The sequence below is a fragment of the Microtus ochrogaster genome, linkage group LG2, assembly GCF_000317375.1.
Source record: "Microtus ochrogaster isolate Prairie Vole_2 linkage group LG2, MicOch1.0, whole genome shotgun sequence".
NCBI classification, from domain to species: domain Eukaryota; kingdom Metazoa; phylum Chordata; class Mammalia; order Rodentia; family Cricetidae; genus Microtus; species Microtus ochrogaster.
Window position 1 is genome coordinate 41279699 of NC_022028.1, and position 17095 is coordinate 41296793.

General features: G+C 44.6%; 1 protein-coding gene across 1 annotated transcript in view; it reads left to right on the top strand.

Moving 5' to 3' along the window:
* The window catches only part of Ank3 (ankyrin 3), a 299577-nt gene that overhangs the window by 135134 nt on the left and 147348 nt on the right, over positions 1–17095 (top strand). Inside the window, exons 8-9 of the mRNA XM_026785393.1 lie at positions 318–416; positions 14019–14184. Coding sequence (XP_026641194.1) covers positions 318–416; positions 14019–14184 — 265 coding nt within the window. The remainder of the gene's footprint in view (positions 1–317; positions 417–14018; positions 14185–17095) is intronic.

A 17095-nucleotide genomic window follows, 5' to 3' on the forward strand; every position in this document is an offset into this window, starting at 1 on the left:
TTGTGAGCCACCATGTGGTTGCTGGGAATTGAACTCAGGACCTTTGGAAGAGCAGGCAATGCTCTTAACCGCTGAGCCATCTCTCCAGCCCCTCCCCAATAAAATGTTTAAACTTGAACCTCATCTCACAGACTGCCTCCCTTCAGATTTAGGGGAGGGGAACGCTGCTAGAGAGAATGGTGGGAAAATGGACTGTCTGCACTTGAAGGAGAAAGGGGAACGGAACAAGGCTAGTGCTGCTGAGAAGCGGGACTCAGTTAAGCTTAAACTGTGTGTGTGTGTGTCAGGCCTATGACATCTTCTCTGCTTCCCCACAGAATGACATCACTCCTCTACACGTCGCCTCGAAACGAGGAAACGCAAACATGGTGAAGTTATTGCTCGACCGGGGTGCGAAGATTGATGCCAAGACCAGGGTAAGGAGCCTGCCCGGCACAGGCCTGCGTGACTCTTCCAGCGGCAGAAATCCTCACCTGGTGTGGGCGCTGTGAGGAAATGTCATTTTATTTCTGCTTGATTGCTCTTTGGAATCTCTTGGGAAATGGCTCCATTTCATATACCGTGAGTGTGTGTTCAAATGGCCTCTGGCTTGAACTGGAGAGCAAGGGCTCAAGTCTGTTGGTTGCCCTGAGTTAATCTTCAAGAGTTACTTGACACTCAGAGTTGAACTTAAGTGAGTTTGATGTGAAATCTGACAGCTTTTCTGCTGGAAGTTTTATTTGCTCTTCCGTGCTGCTTGGTGGGAATCGAAAATGGTAGACAGCATGGACTTCCTCAAGAAATTAAAAGCCAGATGGTCAACCACTTCTCGGTATACATGGAGAGGAATTAAAACCTTGTGTTTGCTGAACTAGTTTTATCATTGTCCAAATCTAGAGGTAACCCAGATGTCAACTAATATAGATAAAGGTGGCACAATCTCAGTGGAGAGCAATTGCATGGCATCTTCGAGTTGACTTTTCTCTATTTCCATAAGGAATTGTCAGTGTGTAAAGTATGCTAGAGTGTCACTGTCAGCCGCAGTTTCTCTGCTAAGCGTGAGCTGTGGAAAGGAGCTGCAGGGGACAATGGAGAGGCATTGATCGCTCCTGCCATCTTGTCCCAAGGAGGTGTAGGATCATTTATGAGTACCAGGAATCTGTGAGGGGGAAATGGAGAATGTAAGAACCACGCAGAAGAGGATGGTGACGGTGCCTGGCCACCCTCTGGGACTTTAGCTGACTGAAGATGACTTTATTCCTCCTTCTTTTGATGCAGTCTTTGTTCAAAAAACAAATCAATTATTTTTTATTCTGCATCATATACAAACCCATAGGGAGTTCAGACAGAGAGGCAATTCATTTTCTCATCGCTGTGACCAAATACCTGACAGGAAGCAGCTACCTGGGGGAAGAGTTCATTTAGGTTTGAGGGGATACAATGTCAACTTCCTTATCACTGCAGGGAAAACATGACTGGTAACCCCACTGTGTAAGGGGGTGTATGAGACCAGGACTTCAAATTAACCTTCCATCTTGAAAGCACAGCAAGCTGAGTGTGAACAGGAAGTGGAAAAGTACCCAGAACTTCAAGGCCTCTCCCAGTAACCCACTTCTTCAAGTGATGCTCAGCTTCCTAAAGGTTCCTTGACCTTTCCAAACAGCACCACTCACTGGCGGCCAAGTATTAGAACACCCTGCTCTCCTTCCCAGGGCAGACAGCAAGCTTCTCCTCATCTTATACACTTTGTAGCAAGAAGAGCTGTGGATCTTCTCACTTCAATAATTAGGGCCAGGGATGTTGACTCAGTGGGTAGAGAGTGCTTGTCACACAAGTGTGGGGACCAGAGTTCAGATCCCCAGTCCCCATGTAAATTCCAGATGGGCATAGCAGTTCGTCTACAATCCCAGAACATAAAGGCAGAAGCAGGGAAATTTAGAGCACGCTAGCTAACTATACTCTTGGAACTGGTGAACTCTGGGTTCCACTGAGAAACACCACCTCAATATATAAGATGGAGAGAGACCTAAGAATTTACTCAGCACTAACCTCTCCCTTCACAACATACATACACATGCATCCACACACACATGAGCCTCCCACACACATACATGTGAAGAGTAATTAGGGCTGAACTATTATAACTCAACGGTAGAACTGTTGCCCAGCCTATGGAAGGTTCTGGATTCAATCCCCAGCACTGTAGAGATTAAAAAAAAAAAAAAGAAAAGGCTTACTAGAAGATTCAAAATGCTTATGCATCAGTCTTCCCGGAGTTTAGGAGGGCCTGATATTCTAGAGCCTTTAGGTCTCTGTTCATTCTATCGCAGGAAAACTTTTCCCAAATCTCCAGGGCTGTCACCTGGCCTGTTGGCTCACTGTAGCTCTTGCCCACATGGCGTCATGGCATGCTGAGTGCTTCTGTGATGGTGACGGAAGTGTGTGGGGTGTGCACACTCACCAAGGCAGTGTTTTAGCCCCAGCCTATATGCAGCTCTTGATTCAAGAGCTTCCTGGCAGTTGCTGTTTTCCAACATGATTTTAATGGCTTTGTTAAGATGCTGTGCCCGGGCCGCCTGCTGTGCTCTGTGCTGAAGTCTCACTCTCTCCTAGGCTAGCATGAGTGTTGGGTACTTGTTGAAGGAAGACTCTGTGGCAGATGGTCCTATACCATTTTTATTTCTTTTGCGTCAGTTCCCAGCCCAGTCAGAGACTCAATATAGTCCTTATTCTAGAGCAATTCTAAATGTCGAGATCCCCCTCTTCACAAACTCCTCACCATTTAATAAGAAGGCTAAGATGAGCTATGGTGGCTCACACTTTTAATCCTAGCGCTTGGGAGGCAGAAGCAGGTGAAGCTCTGAGTTCAAGGCCAGCCTGGTCTTCAAAGTGAGTTCCAGGACTGCCAGGGCTACATAGAAAAACCCTGTTTTAAAGAGAGAAAGAGAGAGAGAAAGAGAGAGAGAGAGAGAGAGAGAGAGAGAGAGAGAGAGAGAGAGAGAGTGTGCAGGCTTTCATTGCCTGATGATACATGTGGGGGAACAGTACTGATTCCTGGAACGCTGGCTCCAAATCTCTAAGCCTGTCCTGCCCTTTAAACTTCCCTAGGAAGGTGCCCAGCACCCAGTCCTCACAGACCCCATTACTCAACATTGCACACAGAGTCACGCCTTGATATGGAGACGCACATGTCCATCTCAGTAACCACAGCACTGCATACATCACATACTCAAAAAGTATTCACCAGAACTAAAAAAAAAAAAAAAAAGATACACACTCTTTATATTCTATTGTCAAAAGACCTTAACGGGCTTGACTGGGGACTGGTCCTTCAGTGATGGATCCAGTTCTCAAGTAAGGATGAGGAGATATTTATAAGCAGGTAGAAGGGGGGGTGGGTTGTCTTCGTAATTCCTAACCTACTGCCCTGAGATGTCTGCCAGAGAACACAGTCATATCTCATATATCTACCCTTTACTCCGCCCCCACCCTCAGAGTGTAACCGATTGTATTTCTCAGTTTAAAACTAAAAAAAGAAAACCAAACTTCTGTATTCCTTTACATTTCCGTGTGTGTGATTGTCCTCATTAAAAACAAATTCTTGCCAAAAGCAAAGTCATAGATCGGCCTCTCACAGAGAGGAGATTTTAAATTACAACTTCCTCTTCAGAGTTCAGATTGTTGACACAAACATCAACAGCCAGAAGGCCCCAGCTTTCCACATAAACCAAGACTAACTGAAAGTATTTCTGCATGTCATACAAAATGTGCCGGTGGCTTTTGCTTTCCGGAACAAATACTGGGAACTTACCCAGTACTGTGATGCCTGCCTCTAATCTCAGCACTTGGGAAGGAGAGACTGAAAGGGCAGGAGTTCAAGGTCAGTGTGTTAAGGATAAACGAGGCTACATGAGACCTCAACCACCCCGTTTCCAAAAACAAGCAACCGCAACAGGAACCCAATATTGATGGGAGCTGGACAGATGGCTCCGGGGTTAAGAATACATACTTTTCTTCCAGAGGACCCTGGTGCAGTTCCCAGCACCAACTGGCTGCTCACAGCTACCTACAACTCCAATTCCCAGGGAAACGCACACCTCTTCCAATCAATGTGGGCACCAGCCCACACATGTTGTATATATGTGCATGCAGACAAAACACTCGTATGCATAAAATGCATCTTTAAAAGCATGGAGCCTTTGTTTACATTCAAAGATGTAATGATGAGAGGCCTCAGGCCTTCACTTGGAAGAAAAAATTTCATTCCACAGCTACAGCAGAGCTACAACACAGGGGACTCTTTCTCTTTCTCCTGAGATTTGGATGCCACGCTAGAAAGGCCATTTCCTTTACTCCAGAGGGAATGCAACAGCATGGATACATGTCACATGCCTGGTTCTTCTGAAGGATCTAAATAGCAAGCTCAGGACAGTTACTGCTTTAGGTCATTGCTGTTCATTCACGCCACTTTACCTTCTGTTTTGTCCCAAAGTATCTTGTCAACACTGATGTACTACCTCTTGGAAATAACGCAGCCAGTTAGACACAGAAGTACTCCACAGTGATCTACTATAATCGTCTTGATTGTGCCACTTTCTTAAAACAAAGTTACAGCAAACAAATAACCCACTGTTGGGTTTCATTCTGAGCCTTAATGTGAAATTTAAACACATAGCATTCTCTTGAGGAGTATTTGTATATATCAAATGTCTAATTTTTTGAAATTTATACTCATATATAACATTCTCCTTTTCTCAAGCTCTAGAAAAGTCAGCACTTGACAAATCAATTCATTGTGAGATTTATATTATACAAAAATAATGTCACATTTACAACCAAATAAAACCAAATAGTATAAATGGAATTTCATACAGGATTCTTATATACAGGTAACATTAGATATACATTACTTAGGAAACACATAGCAGTCATAAAATTAATTTTTCTGTATATATAAAACACAATGACACTTAGATTATGAGCATATAGAATATTTATTATAGTCTCTAGAGCAGTCTCTACCTACCACCTCTGGTGCAGAGAAACGAACACCCTCTTCTAGTCATGTGGGCACTAGCCCACGCGTGTTGTATATATGTGCATGCAGGTAAAGCCTGAAAAGATTTAACTTAGAAGTCATGGGAGACGGCTACAGAGAGAGAGAGAAAGAATACAGAGATGGCTGATAGGTAGATAACGGATGGACAGATGGACATGTTTATGGCTTAGCATTCTAAATAACACTCAGCCTGTATCAAGACAAGAAACACAACAGCCACAAAACAGAATAGAAACACAAATACAGGAACAGGTGTTGCATTCTCCCTAAAAACAGTAGTTTATAAGAGAGAAAGCCGAAGGGTTTCACATTCTTCTACTTCCATTATACATATTTTTTCTCTTACATTTCTATATGCTTGCATGCGTGTGCTGCAGCCTGTGTGTGCGCTCAGAGAACAACTGCCCCTTTACGTGTGGAGACATCTCACCACAGACCAATTATCATGTTAAGCCTATTGAACGAATAGCATTTCAATGAGGAAGAGAATTCAGAGGTTCTACGTCCCTATATAAATGGCAGGCATGAATTCTTGACCAGAAGAGAATACTGGGCGCTTGTATCAATATTTGCCATAGCAGGAGAAACCTGGTGTTTCAGAAGCCAGTCTGTGCATGAACTCTCATTACAACCCTTGGCTTCTTGTGTGACCTTGGATAGTTGCATCAAGGCCCTGGAGCTGCTTTCTGATCTATAAATAGAACCCCTAATGCCTTTCCCATGGAGCAGTTGTCAAAATAAGACCCTAAGTATAAAGTTCCTGTAACAGAGGACATTAAAAATGACACTCCATTTTCTCTTGGATTAACTCTACGACTGCCTGACATTTCAAAAATGGGTCAATCCAATTTTGAATGGGTGGGAGTTCCAGCATGAGAGTGGGCTTTCTGTTACACTCCCATCACCTTCATTGGTTTGTCCTGACTGCCTCCCTGACCCTTGCGTGCACTATTGCACATGATTTCACTGCTGTCAGTCATTTCAATACCACATTCTCTTTGACCTTCACAGTATCCCACAGTGTTCTCTATCCTGGCTTCCTTTTCCATCGCTAGAATGAGGGGGTTTTGCTTAGGAAGGCAAGAAAGAGAAGAGCCTAGCGGACACAAACTAAAATAAGCATGTTCCTTCTGGAAAATCCTCTCCTAGCCATACAATGTGTGTCCCTCCAGTCTTGGCTTTGAGCAGATTCCAGATGGTAAAGCTCTGTCCTGTGTCACATTCTGCAGTGTGACACCCTACTGTCCCCAGCTCTCTGGTCCAGGTCCTGCTCTGTGCCCCTCACAAAAGTCAGACTGAAGGAAGGTCTTTTTAGCCTCTGTGTGTATAGGGTTTGGCTCACTGGTTAACAGAAGAGAGCGTTCTGTTCAGCCAGCCACATGCAGTTCCCACCTCACTAATAAGATTACTGTCACGGAAATGAAATACAAGCCCTAGACCAGCCAGCATGGGCAATTCAAAAGTCTGCCCAAGGGAAACCCATTCATTATGTCAGCGCTGTAAAAATCAAGGGGATTGGAAAGAAAATTGCCAACCTCTTGCAATTCCACTTCCCTCCCAGAATGTCGTCATGGCAACCCAGCATCCCATCCCAGTCCTCTCAAGTCAACTACATACATTGTGGTATTGAAGCAGGCTCCCTCACCTCCCCCAAACTTGCCTTTGCCAAGAATTTTTCAGCTGGGAGTTACTATTATATAAGGCTGAAGAACAGCTTTTTTTGGTCCAGTACCCATTGTAAATGACACTGTACATACATTGTAAGTTTGCATGGGGTTGGTAACAAAAAAAAAAAAAATCTTGCTAAATTTAAAAAGAAATAAGTCAACATTTCCAACCTCTGTATAATTTGAGAAACAGTAATATGCCTGTCAGTGTTATATTGCCAAGTACAATATCCATAAAAGCTCTTTTATACGCTTGCAATATCCTGATTTACAAGAAAGGAAAATCTTATTAGAGCAAATTCCGAGAGTCAAGAGACTGAGTCATGCTCTTCAATCTAATCCCCGCTAATAAACAGCTCCACTCTAGTGAGAATTTGGGGTTTAGCTTTTGTTGCGTTTTTTGGTTTTGTGGTTGTTTGTCTGACTGATTTTTTTAAGATGGGGTATTTCAATAGTGTGCTGGCAATAGATAAAGGGAGTCCAAAGCAAAAAGGACAAGAGAACCTGCAGGATGGCTCAGCAGGTAGAGGAGCCTGTGGCCACGCCTAGCAACCTGCGCTTGGTCCCCAGAACCCACAAAGTCGAAGGAGAAAATCGACTCCTGAACTTGTCTTATGACCTCCATGTATACCATGACACAAATATGCATGCACACACAAATAAATGAATGAATGAATAATGTAAAAAAAACAATACAGGGCCAGAGAGATGGCTCGGTGGTTAAGGGCACTGGCTGCTCTTCCACAGGACCCAGATTCAATTCCCAGCACCCACATGACAGCTCACATCTGTAACTTCAGTTCCAGGGGATCTCATACCTTCATGCTAATGCATTTAAATAAAGTTAAATAATTTTTTTTAATTTTACTAAAAACAGTACAACAGTAATTTTCTTTATCATCAAACTAGATAATCCCTGTTTTAAGATTAGCTTAAGGTTTGGGGATATAGCTTAGTTGGTAGAATGGTTGGCATGATAATCCCAGTACTGAAATAGGGAAGACAGGAAGATTACAAATTCAAGTTTATTCCCTAACCTCATCCCAAGTTGGAAGCCAGGCTGGGTTACCTAATACACTGTCTCAAAAACAACCTTGAAAAGATATCCACTAACTCTGTTCCTTAACTTGGTAATTGTTTTTCCTTTTGGATTTTTGATATAGAGCCTTACTGTGAAGGTTAGGATAGCCTCAGACTGGAATTGTAGTTCAGGCTATCCCTCCCTGCTTCAAATCTCCCTGGCATAACAAGCAGAGGGTCCCATCATGCCTTGTTAGATTCAGATACCCCTTCATCATTTACCTTATCTTTGGGATGAGGGGAGGCTAGACCATTGTTGATGAAAAAATTATTCTTGGTACTCGTCAAGGAATGATAAGGCAGGAACTGGAGAGATGGCTCAGTAGCTAAGAGTACTTGCTGCTCTTCCAGAGGACCCATGTTTGAGTCTCAGTACCTATAACCACTTATAAGCACAGGCACAGGGACCTGACATTCTCTTCCGGCCTCCATGAATACCTGCACACGTGTGGCACACACACGCCCACACATGTAACAATAAAGAAAATAAGTCTTTAAAAAGCGGATGAGGTAGGCTGAGTTTTCTGCTACAAAGCCTCACTGTTCAGACACAAGGGAAGAGGGAACCCAACTCACCTCTGAAGACATTAAGGAAACAGAAGGTATCATTGTGAAGCAGGGCTTGGAAAATTACTAAGAGGAAATGTCATGGGTTGGAGGGTTGGCGGCCACAGCAACATGACAGAATCATTTCTGGGGGTAGACTTGGGTGCTAAGATGGCGGTGGGAATGAGGGAATAGATCCATCAAGGGTTGGGGAGTCTCTCTAAGCTGACCTTGCAAGGTTCCCATACCAGAGATGAAGAGCAGAAGCCCCAGAGTTGGGACACTGTTAGGAGTCAGCTGTAGGGGCAAATACAAGGTGCCCATCCCCCAGCCGAAGTGCAGAAAAGAAGACAAGCCTGTGGGAGGTAAGAAAGTCACGTGAGATTTTGAGAGAGCCTTCAAAGCTCTAGTAGGACTGTTCTCGGTGTGCAGGTTGTGCCCCTCTGGGTTTGCATTTTAGATCTTTCCACTGTGATTCATAGCAGTAGCAGGATTACAGTTGTGCAGGAGCAATGAAGACAAGCATGGATGGGTGCTGATGATGTAGCAGGAAAATGGTTCAGTCATTAGCAGTGGGTAAGCCAGTTATGGTGGCACACACCTGTCCTGTGATCCCAGGACTCAGGAGGTAGAGGCAGGAGCATTGAGGGTTCGGGATCATTCTAGGGCTACACAGTAAATTTGAGGATGGCCTGACCTACATAACATGCTGTCTCACGGAATAAAGAGAGAGGGGGAGATAGGAAAAACAGAGACAGACAGACACACACACACAGAGAGAGAGAGAGAGAGAGAGAGAGAGAGAGGCAGAGAGAGAGAGAGAGAGAGAGAGAGAGAGAGAGAGAGAGAGAGAGAGAGAGATGCTGTAGCGTTAAATAACCAAGATTTGGATCCTAGAATAAGTATCTCTCAAACAAATACTTGTGACAGGGGTGACCACAGATATATTCACTTGGACAAAGGAAGGGAACAGAGAAAGCTAGGGTGAATCTAGGGTAGTTGTTAAAAGACCTGAAATGCCACCCTGAAGAATTATTTCGTTCATGAATATGTTGGCATGTGTAGATGTGTGCTCCCATGTGGAGGCCAGTGAATGACTTTGGGGGAGCCCTGTCAAGGGTGGGTCCTCATTCATTCTCTCCATGTTCCCTTGAGATGGGGGTCTCTCCCTGAACGCAGTGTTTTCTGGTTTTACACTAGTTTGCTGGCAACTGGTAAAGCCCCAGCATCTTCCTGGCCCACCTGCCAGCACTCCTCCATCACAAACAGCAGTATTACGGTAATAGGCATGCACAACCATGACCAGTGTTTTACATGGGTGACGAGGATCCGAACTAAGGACCTCATGCTTGCTCACCAGCACGCTGGCTCACTGAGCGTCCTCCCCTACACCGCTCTGGAGCATTTATCCTTCACAGAGAAGTGAACGGCAGTGACCGGAACCCTTCCTAAGCAGAGATCTGTGCTGGGAAAGATAAACCGCCATGCAGCTTTAACACTAAAGAAGTTCAAAGTTCATGCTATTTTCTTCATCTTATTTTCATCCAAAAGATATATAAAGTAGACTGAGTGTCTGCTAATTTTCGATACTCGTTTTGACTGAATCAAGTATGGCTTGTTGAGTTTACACACTTTTAAGTGTTAACTGAGTAGCTGGACAACCTCAGTGTCCTTGATTACAAAAACAAAACTGAACTGCTCACTAACTGTCTTAAGGCTTGTTTCCATTGACCTACAAATGTCCCCAAAGCTCAGCCAGCCCCACCTGTACAGCTGGCCTTCATGACAGGCTGCCCAGCTTCCTTGTGGGGTGACTCTCCTGCTGGGACTCTCCTTGAAGACTACGGCAATTTGTGAAATGCCAGATCACATTTTATAGCCGATGGGAAGAAGCCGGCAATAGAAGCATTGCCAGGGTTCTCCTGTTGGTTGCTCTTTGCAGGTTGGAGGAACTGACGAATCTGACCTTGGGAAACAGCTGACTGCGCCACTGATTGAGGGAGCAGAGGCTCCAAGAGTGGCAGAGCCTGGCGCTGTCACTGATGAGAAAAATCTTCACATCCTCAGTCCGTAGGTTCCGTCCATTTGCGGCAGACGCAGAGACACAAGCGTTAGACTGCAGAAGAAAGAAGGGGAACAGTGACCCCTGAGCTAAGCTTGGGAACTTGCTCCGCACTGCCCCTTGGTTGTCTTGCCGAGTCATCACTAATAACCCGAGCATCCCCTGGCACACGCCCTTGTAGTGCTGGGGAGGAACCCAGGGCCGCCTCACACTGGCTGGACTCAGGGCCTGAGCTGAGCCCACTGAGCTGTGCCCACATCCCCACTGGCCTCGTTCTCAATTCAGCCTGTGCATCCTTGGGAAGAGTCCTCTTTAAGCCTCTTTAAACCCTAAGGGTTTACTTTTTTAAATTAACTGTTATTTGCGTGTATGCGATGTGTGTGTGTGGGTGTTCGTGTCACAGGGCACACATCAGAGGACGATTCTATGACGTCCGTTGTGTCCTCCCACCTTCGCCTGGGTTCTGGGATTGAATTCAGGTCTCCGGTTTACATGGCAGTTTCCTTTACTCACAGTGAACTCTCTGGCCATCCTTGGAGGTTTTCTGGTTTTTTGTTTTGTTTTGTTTTTGTTTTTTGCAAGGATTTTATCTTCCTTGTAGGAATGATTTGAGAACAAAGTTATAAGATGTCTTCAGATAAATCTACATAGAGATGAATCATACTTGACCATGAGGCAGAAAAAAAAAAAAACCTGCTTACTGAAGTCTGAAATACTTTCAGATTTTCAGAATAAAAACTTATTTTTTTTTAAGGTAGACTCAAAAAAAAATTGTCTGGAGCAGCATGCCTAAAACTATTTTAAGTCGGTGCTTGTGACTGGTTATGCTGAGGTGGCCATACATGGTACATGTAGTCTGTACCATGTTCTGCTGAGATAGCCACATATGTTGCATGTGGTGTGTACCATGTTCTGCTGAGATAGTCACATATGTTGCATGTGGTGTGTACCATGTTCTGCTGAGATAGTCACATATGTTGCATGTGGTATGTACCATACTCTACTGAGATGGCCACATATGTGGTGTCTAGCGTGTTGGCATGAGAAGAGTAACTTCCCAGAAATGAAGGAGAGCAGCTGGAATGATTCTCTGTCTGCAGGACTTCAGTTTGTCATTTTCTACATGTATTCCAGTGTCTCCACAGTTTTGACATGTTAGCCTACTAACTGCAGTCACTGAGTCATAGTGGTGTGTGTGTGTGTGTGTGTGTGTGTGTGTGTGTGTGTGTGTGCGCGCGCGCTGACTTGGGGTGATGGGTAGGGCAGTGTCATCACTACTTTGTTCCTGCTTAGACATGCTCAAGTGTTTTGTTACTAGGAAACTGCTGGGTCTTGGAGGTGGGTTTGTTTGTTTGTTTGTTTGTTTGTGTGGAAGTTTCTGTGTTCTGCTTTTTCGGTGGCTTCCTCCTGGAAGACTGCATTGCTGTGAATTATAAAGCAAACACTTGAAATCAGCATGAAAGGAAGGATAGTTAGGTGTCCCTGGAGAGTGTTTCAATAGGCTTACATACCAAACCAAAAGCAATAAAAAGAACATTGATGCTGCTTAGAGCTGCAGTAGTTTATACATGTGGCCATACCTGCTTGCTGTGCTTCCTAGTACATCCTTCTCAGAGCTGCCCAGTCAGGTAGAAAGTGCATCCAGGATGCTGAGCCAAGCACCAGGGTATTGGTAGACACGATTATTTTTAGGTGGGTTTTATTAACTGGAGGGATCTTCACACTTGACACTGGAGAGCACAGAAGCCAGCTTGGCTGTGAAAACTTCTCCAGGGAGTTGGGGACACTTGGACAGCTTCAGCTGAGTGACTCTCAGCTCACGTAGCTCCCTGCTGAGTCTCCTTTCCTGATTATTCCTGAGCAGCTGGTCCTTGTCTGTGAGACTTGAAGGAAGGTCCACAGGTCCAGGGTGCAGGACTCTGGGAGGGGAGGAGCGTAAGGAAGAAGATAAAGCCTCTGTGTCCTGTTGAGAACTGTGTAACTCCAAACGGATGGGAAATCAATTCCTGTGCCTACCGGAAGAGTTGCCAAAATGGGTCATAAATTCGTGGCCGCTGATGGAAACAGCAATGATGTTCAGAGGAGCTAGAGCAGTGGCTCTCAACCTTCCTAATGCTGCGACCCTTTAATACAGTTCCCCATGCTGTGGTGACCCCAACCATAAGACTGTTTTCATTGCTACTTCTTAACTGTAATTTTGCTACTGTCATGAACTGTAATGTAAATAAATATCTTGTATTTTCTGATGGTCTTGGGTGACCCCTGTGAAAGGGCAGTTCGACCACCAAAAGGTCATGACTCACAGGTTGAAGACCACTGAACTAGAGTTAAGGCTCAGCAGCTAAGAGTGCTTGCTACTCTTTCAAAGGACCCAACTTTGGGTCCCAGCACATATGTTGGATGGCTCCTGTAACTCTAGTGCCAGGAAATATGACATCCTCTTCTGGCCTCCAAGGGCCAGAAGGCACCCATATGCACATGGCCTACACTTACAAAGACACATAGACAGAAATAAAAATAAAATAAATCTTGAAAAGCAAAAAGGAAAGGAAGAGGAACCAATGAAATGAAAGATTTTGGCTTGAATATTGAGTGTACTTTGGCGTGGAGTTTGCAGCCTTCAGAGGGCTTGTAAGATAGCCAATTACAAGTCAGTCTGCTCTACATACAAAATCTAGCACCATGAACATCTGGAGAAGCAACAACCAGAGATGGTTTCTATCATCTGAAGCCTGTCTCTTTCTAACGATGTCATACTCAGCAGCAGACGTGTGAACTCACCTTGATGGTGCATAGTTTATTGAAAGGATTTCTTTTTTTCTTTTTTGGTCTTTTGAGACTGTGTTTCTCTGTATAATCCCTGCTGTCCTGAAACTTGCTCTGTAGACCTGGTTGATCGTGAACTCAGAGATCTACCTGCCTCTGCCTCCCAAGTGCTAGGACTAAAGCCATGTACCATCACCGCCTGCCTCATTAAAAGGGTTTTTTAACAAATGGTTTAATAATCACAAAATTGTTGATTTTTTTTGTATTTCACTCAGCCATGTTTGAACAGTTGGATTGATCATCCTAAGCTTATTTATTTTGATATTCTGAGGTTGTGTTCTCAAAAAAATCAATAAAGCTATCTTAACATTAAATTTATATATGTCCACAGTCGAGGATATGATATAGTGATTACTATACTTCAGCACAATTACATTAAGAAAAAGGGTCACGGAGTGGTGTGCATAGATATGCAAGAAGAAGGCTAAACTGTATAACATTTCTTTCGTGAACCTTCTTTAAACATTTAGGTCTGAGGAGATAGCTCAGTTGGCAGAGTGACTGCCGTGCAAATACAGGGACCCACTTCCAACCCCCAGAACCCACAAAGAACACAGGACTCACACTTGTAATTGCTGCCACAGGGAGGTAGGACCAGCCCCATCTCTGGCGCTTAAATTTACAAAAACATAGTTCTCAGTTTTAAAATAGAAAATTAGTGTATGGAATCTAGGAGCCAACCTTTGATACCCCTGGCCCACAGCTTCCTAGAAGGCTTATACCATAACGGGTCTTCGAGAATACGCTGCATCTCTGAGACACAGCGTCACCCACTTACAGTGTCTCCTTTGTTCCACAGGATGGTCTGACACCACTGCACTGTGGGGCAAGAAGTGGCCATGAGCAGGTGGTAGAGATGTTGCTTGACAGAGCCGCACCCATCCTTTCAAAAACCAAGGTGAGGTCTTTGGTTTCTGAACGTGGTACCGTGCTTGGGTCTGCTTCCCTTCGCTGTTTTTATCTGAGCCTTTGGAATGAGAGGAAACATTGACATCCATAACCATTTACATGGAACGTAAGTTCGTCAGATCTTTGGAGGAGCTCCAAATAAGTTTGGGGATTGGGGAAATGGCTGAGAAGACAAAGGCTCTCTCTGCCATCATGAGGACTTTGCTTCAGGTCACCAGCACCCATGTGAAAGTTATAAAGACCAGACAGGCCAGGAGGCAGAGACAGCAAAATCTCTCTGCAAGCTTGCTAGCCAGACTAGCCAGAACGGGTAAGAAGCGAGTTCAGCAATAGATCCTCTCTCAATAAGCAAAGTGGAAGGTGATGAAGGCAGACAGATGGTCCGCTGTTGGCCTGGGGCATCTGCATGCACGCATGAGCGCATGCACACCCACACACATGTGGATGCCTACACATGCAAACACATGCATGCATGCAAAATAAGTTAGGTTTATGAAGCTTTTCTGTATAATGTGTTTTACAGTAAAGCCTTTTTTTCATTTGTTACTTTCGGTCTGTTTTGCTTACTACTTAATATTACACAACGGCACTTTCAGAGCTCGGCTGACGGCTGCTTTAAACGGACAGAAAGATCTATTTTCTGGCTGGGTTCTGAGTCTTTTTCTACACCTCACCCCCAGTTGATTTCTTCAGAGTTCATAGGCTGAGGCAGGGGGTTCAGCTGAATGGTAGAGCATTTGCCTGTCATGCGCTGGGCCCTCAGTTCCCTGCACATTAAAAACATTAAAATTCTGTTTTCTATCCCCCCTACTGTGTGGGATTTGGCGGGTAAGCCTGCCCTGCCCTTTTCATTCCCAGCAGTCCACTGGAACCCTCGTGTCAGCTCAGAAAGCCAAGTGTGTGTCTCGCTTCCTGTTTCCAGGTTTTGCAATCACAAGAGAAACTTGAAATTGAAATTGGTCATAGCAAGGAACCTACACACCCTTGGCTTTGGGATCTGGGGTGAACTGAGAGCTTTGTTGTTTTAGAGGGCTGATGGCTCTCTAAAGACATGGTCAGCATGTTCATGTGCAGGTGTGTCCCTGCTCAGAATCTCTCAAGGAGCAAAAGCTCATTTCTGAGGCTAGGCTAGCCAGCAAGCTCCACAGAGCCGCTTGTCAATCCTATCACTACGGTAACAAGCACGTACTGCCATAGCTGGCTTTATATGTGCGTTCCAGGGAATCGAACTCAGGTCCTCAACATTGTACAACAAGTATTTTGAAAAACTGTGCCATCTCCCTGACCCACCAAATAAACCTTTTTGACTGCCTATTCTACCTGTGCTCACCATATCTTTAAGTTGGTGTCACCTGAGCAGGGTTCCTTTCCCATTGGCGCTCCTTACACTGTTTCAAAAGACCCTCTCCGGTGCTGCAGGTACTTGCTGCCTGGGCTGGACCTTCCTACATCGGTTGCCAGTCATTATAAACCCCTATAGACATGCCCGCAGGCTGATCTGATTTGGGCATTCCTACATTGAGACTTCCTGCGCAGGCGACTCTAGATATATTAAGTTAGTGGTTAAATCTCCCTGGGATAGAACCCTCTTTCTGTTTTCGACACTGCTTCCCACTTAGAGTCTCCAGTAAGTCATGTGGTCTCTCAGATTTGTTTCCTCAGTCCTCCCTCGCACACTACATGAAAACATAAAGGAGGATTTGGCAGAAGCGAGAGAGCACAGATGCCTGTGGGTGGCGGTGTCAGATGGGAAATGTCCCAGCCCTTGGAGACACCTCCAGTGTCACGCGGGAGGGGAATACTTTAGGCTGGAACATCCCAGTTCCCCAGTGGTGGCCCAGGTCTCTAAATTCATGTTAATATTTACTGAGCTTTTATCTTTGTCTCATCTGCAGCACTCTCGGCTAGGCAGTTTGGGAAAATACTGTCATAGATTTCTTGCCTTGAAGGAGCACAAATACCGGAAATATATGCCCATCAAGCGGTAGTGTGGGGATGGCTAAGGGATTTCTCATTGCTTTGTCTTGGAGGTTTCCATGTCGTGCTACAATGCATGCAGAGTTAATAACTGGCCTCGGAGAATTCAGATGCACCTGGTTCGGTAGGCATGCCTACCAGGTCTTTAAAAACTACTGGTGGCTTCTTAAAAAAAAAAAAAATACTTTGCTGTTATTAGAGAGAAAAGGGTTTGGCTTATTTAGCGTTCTAAAATATGTTATTAGTAATTGTAGACTTCCCCATGGGAAATGGGCCTGCTGAAAATCCCCCAGGCTCGCCTACTCTGCCATCCTACTCAACTGAAGTTTGAGAAGACTGCCGTTGACCTAGCCTGCCTTGCTTCGCTCTCTTTGGAAAAAAAACATCCACTGCAGAGTGAATGTCACTCCAGACATTTCGCCTTGGGTTCTGCGGCTTGAACCTACGGCCTCCGCTATCCATTTCTTCTCTCAAATCTTGAAATAAATTCTTAGCGGCTTTGCCCAGCACATGACAAAGAAGGCTAAATTGATTTAAGATGAGGTCACATAACTGGGCGGATGGTCCTTTTACCTTGTTGACACAAGGGGGCACCAGATTTCTAGAAATGGATGAAGTTTACCACTGCTGCCCCAGGAGATAAAATAATGAGCTGGCCTTGCCTAGCCATCTACAAGGGTTAAACCAGTAATAGACCAATGGCTACTAATTATCTCTCCGTTTGATTGATAGATTATTTATTTATTTACTTATTTATTTATTTATTTATGTATTTATTTATTTGTAGTTTCAAAAAATAAGAAATCCTGTTAAGAATGCAGTGGGTTTCTGGGCTCTGGTGCAACCCATATGAGTTTTAAAGTGGGGAAAGAAATTACCCTTGATGGTTTGTTTTTCGGTGGATGAGAAAAAGGGGAAATTTTCAAAACAGGTGCCACCCAAAACAATCGTCAACACCTTTTAAAGACATAAGGTATTTCCAAACAAAGA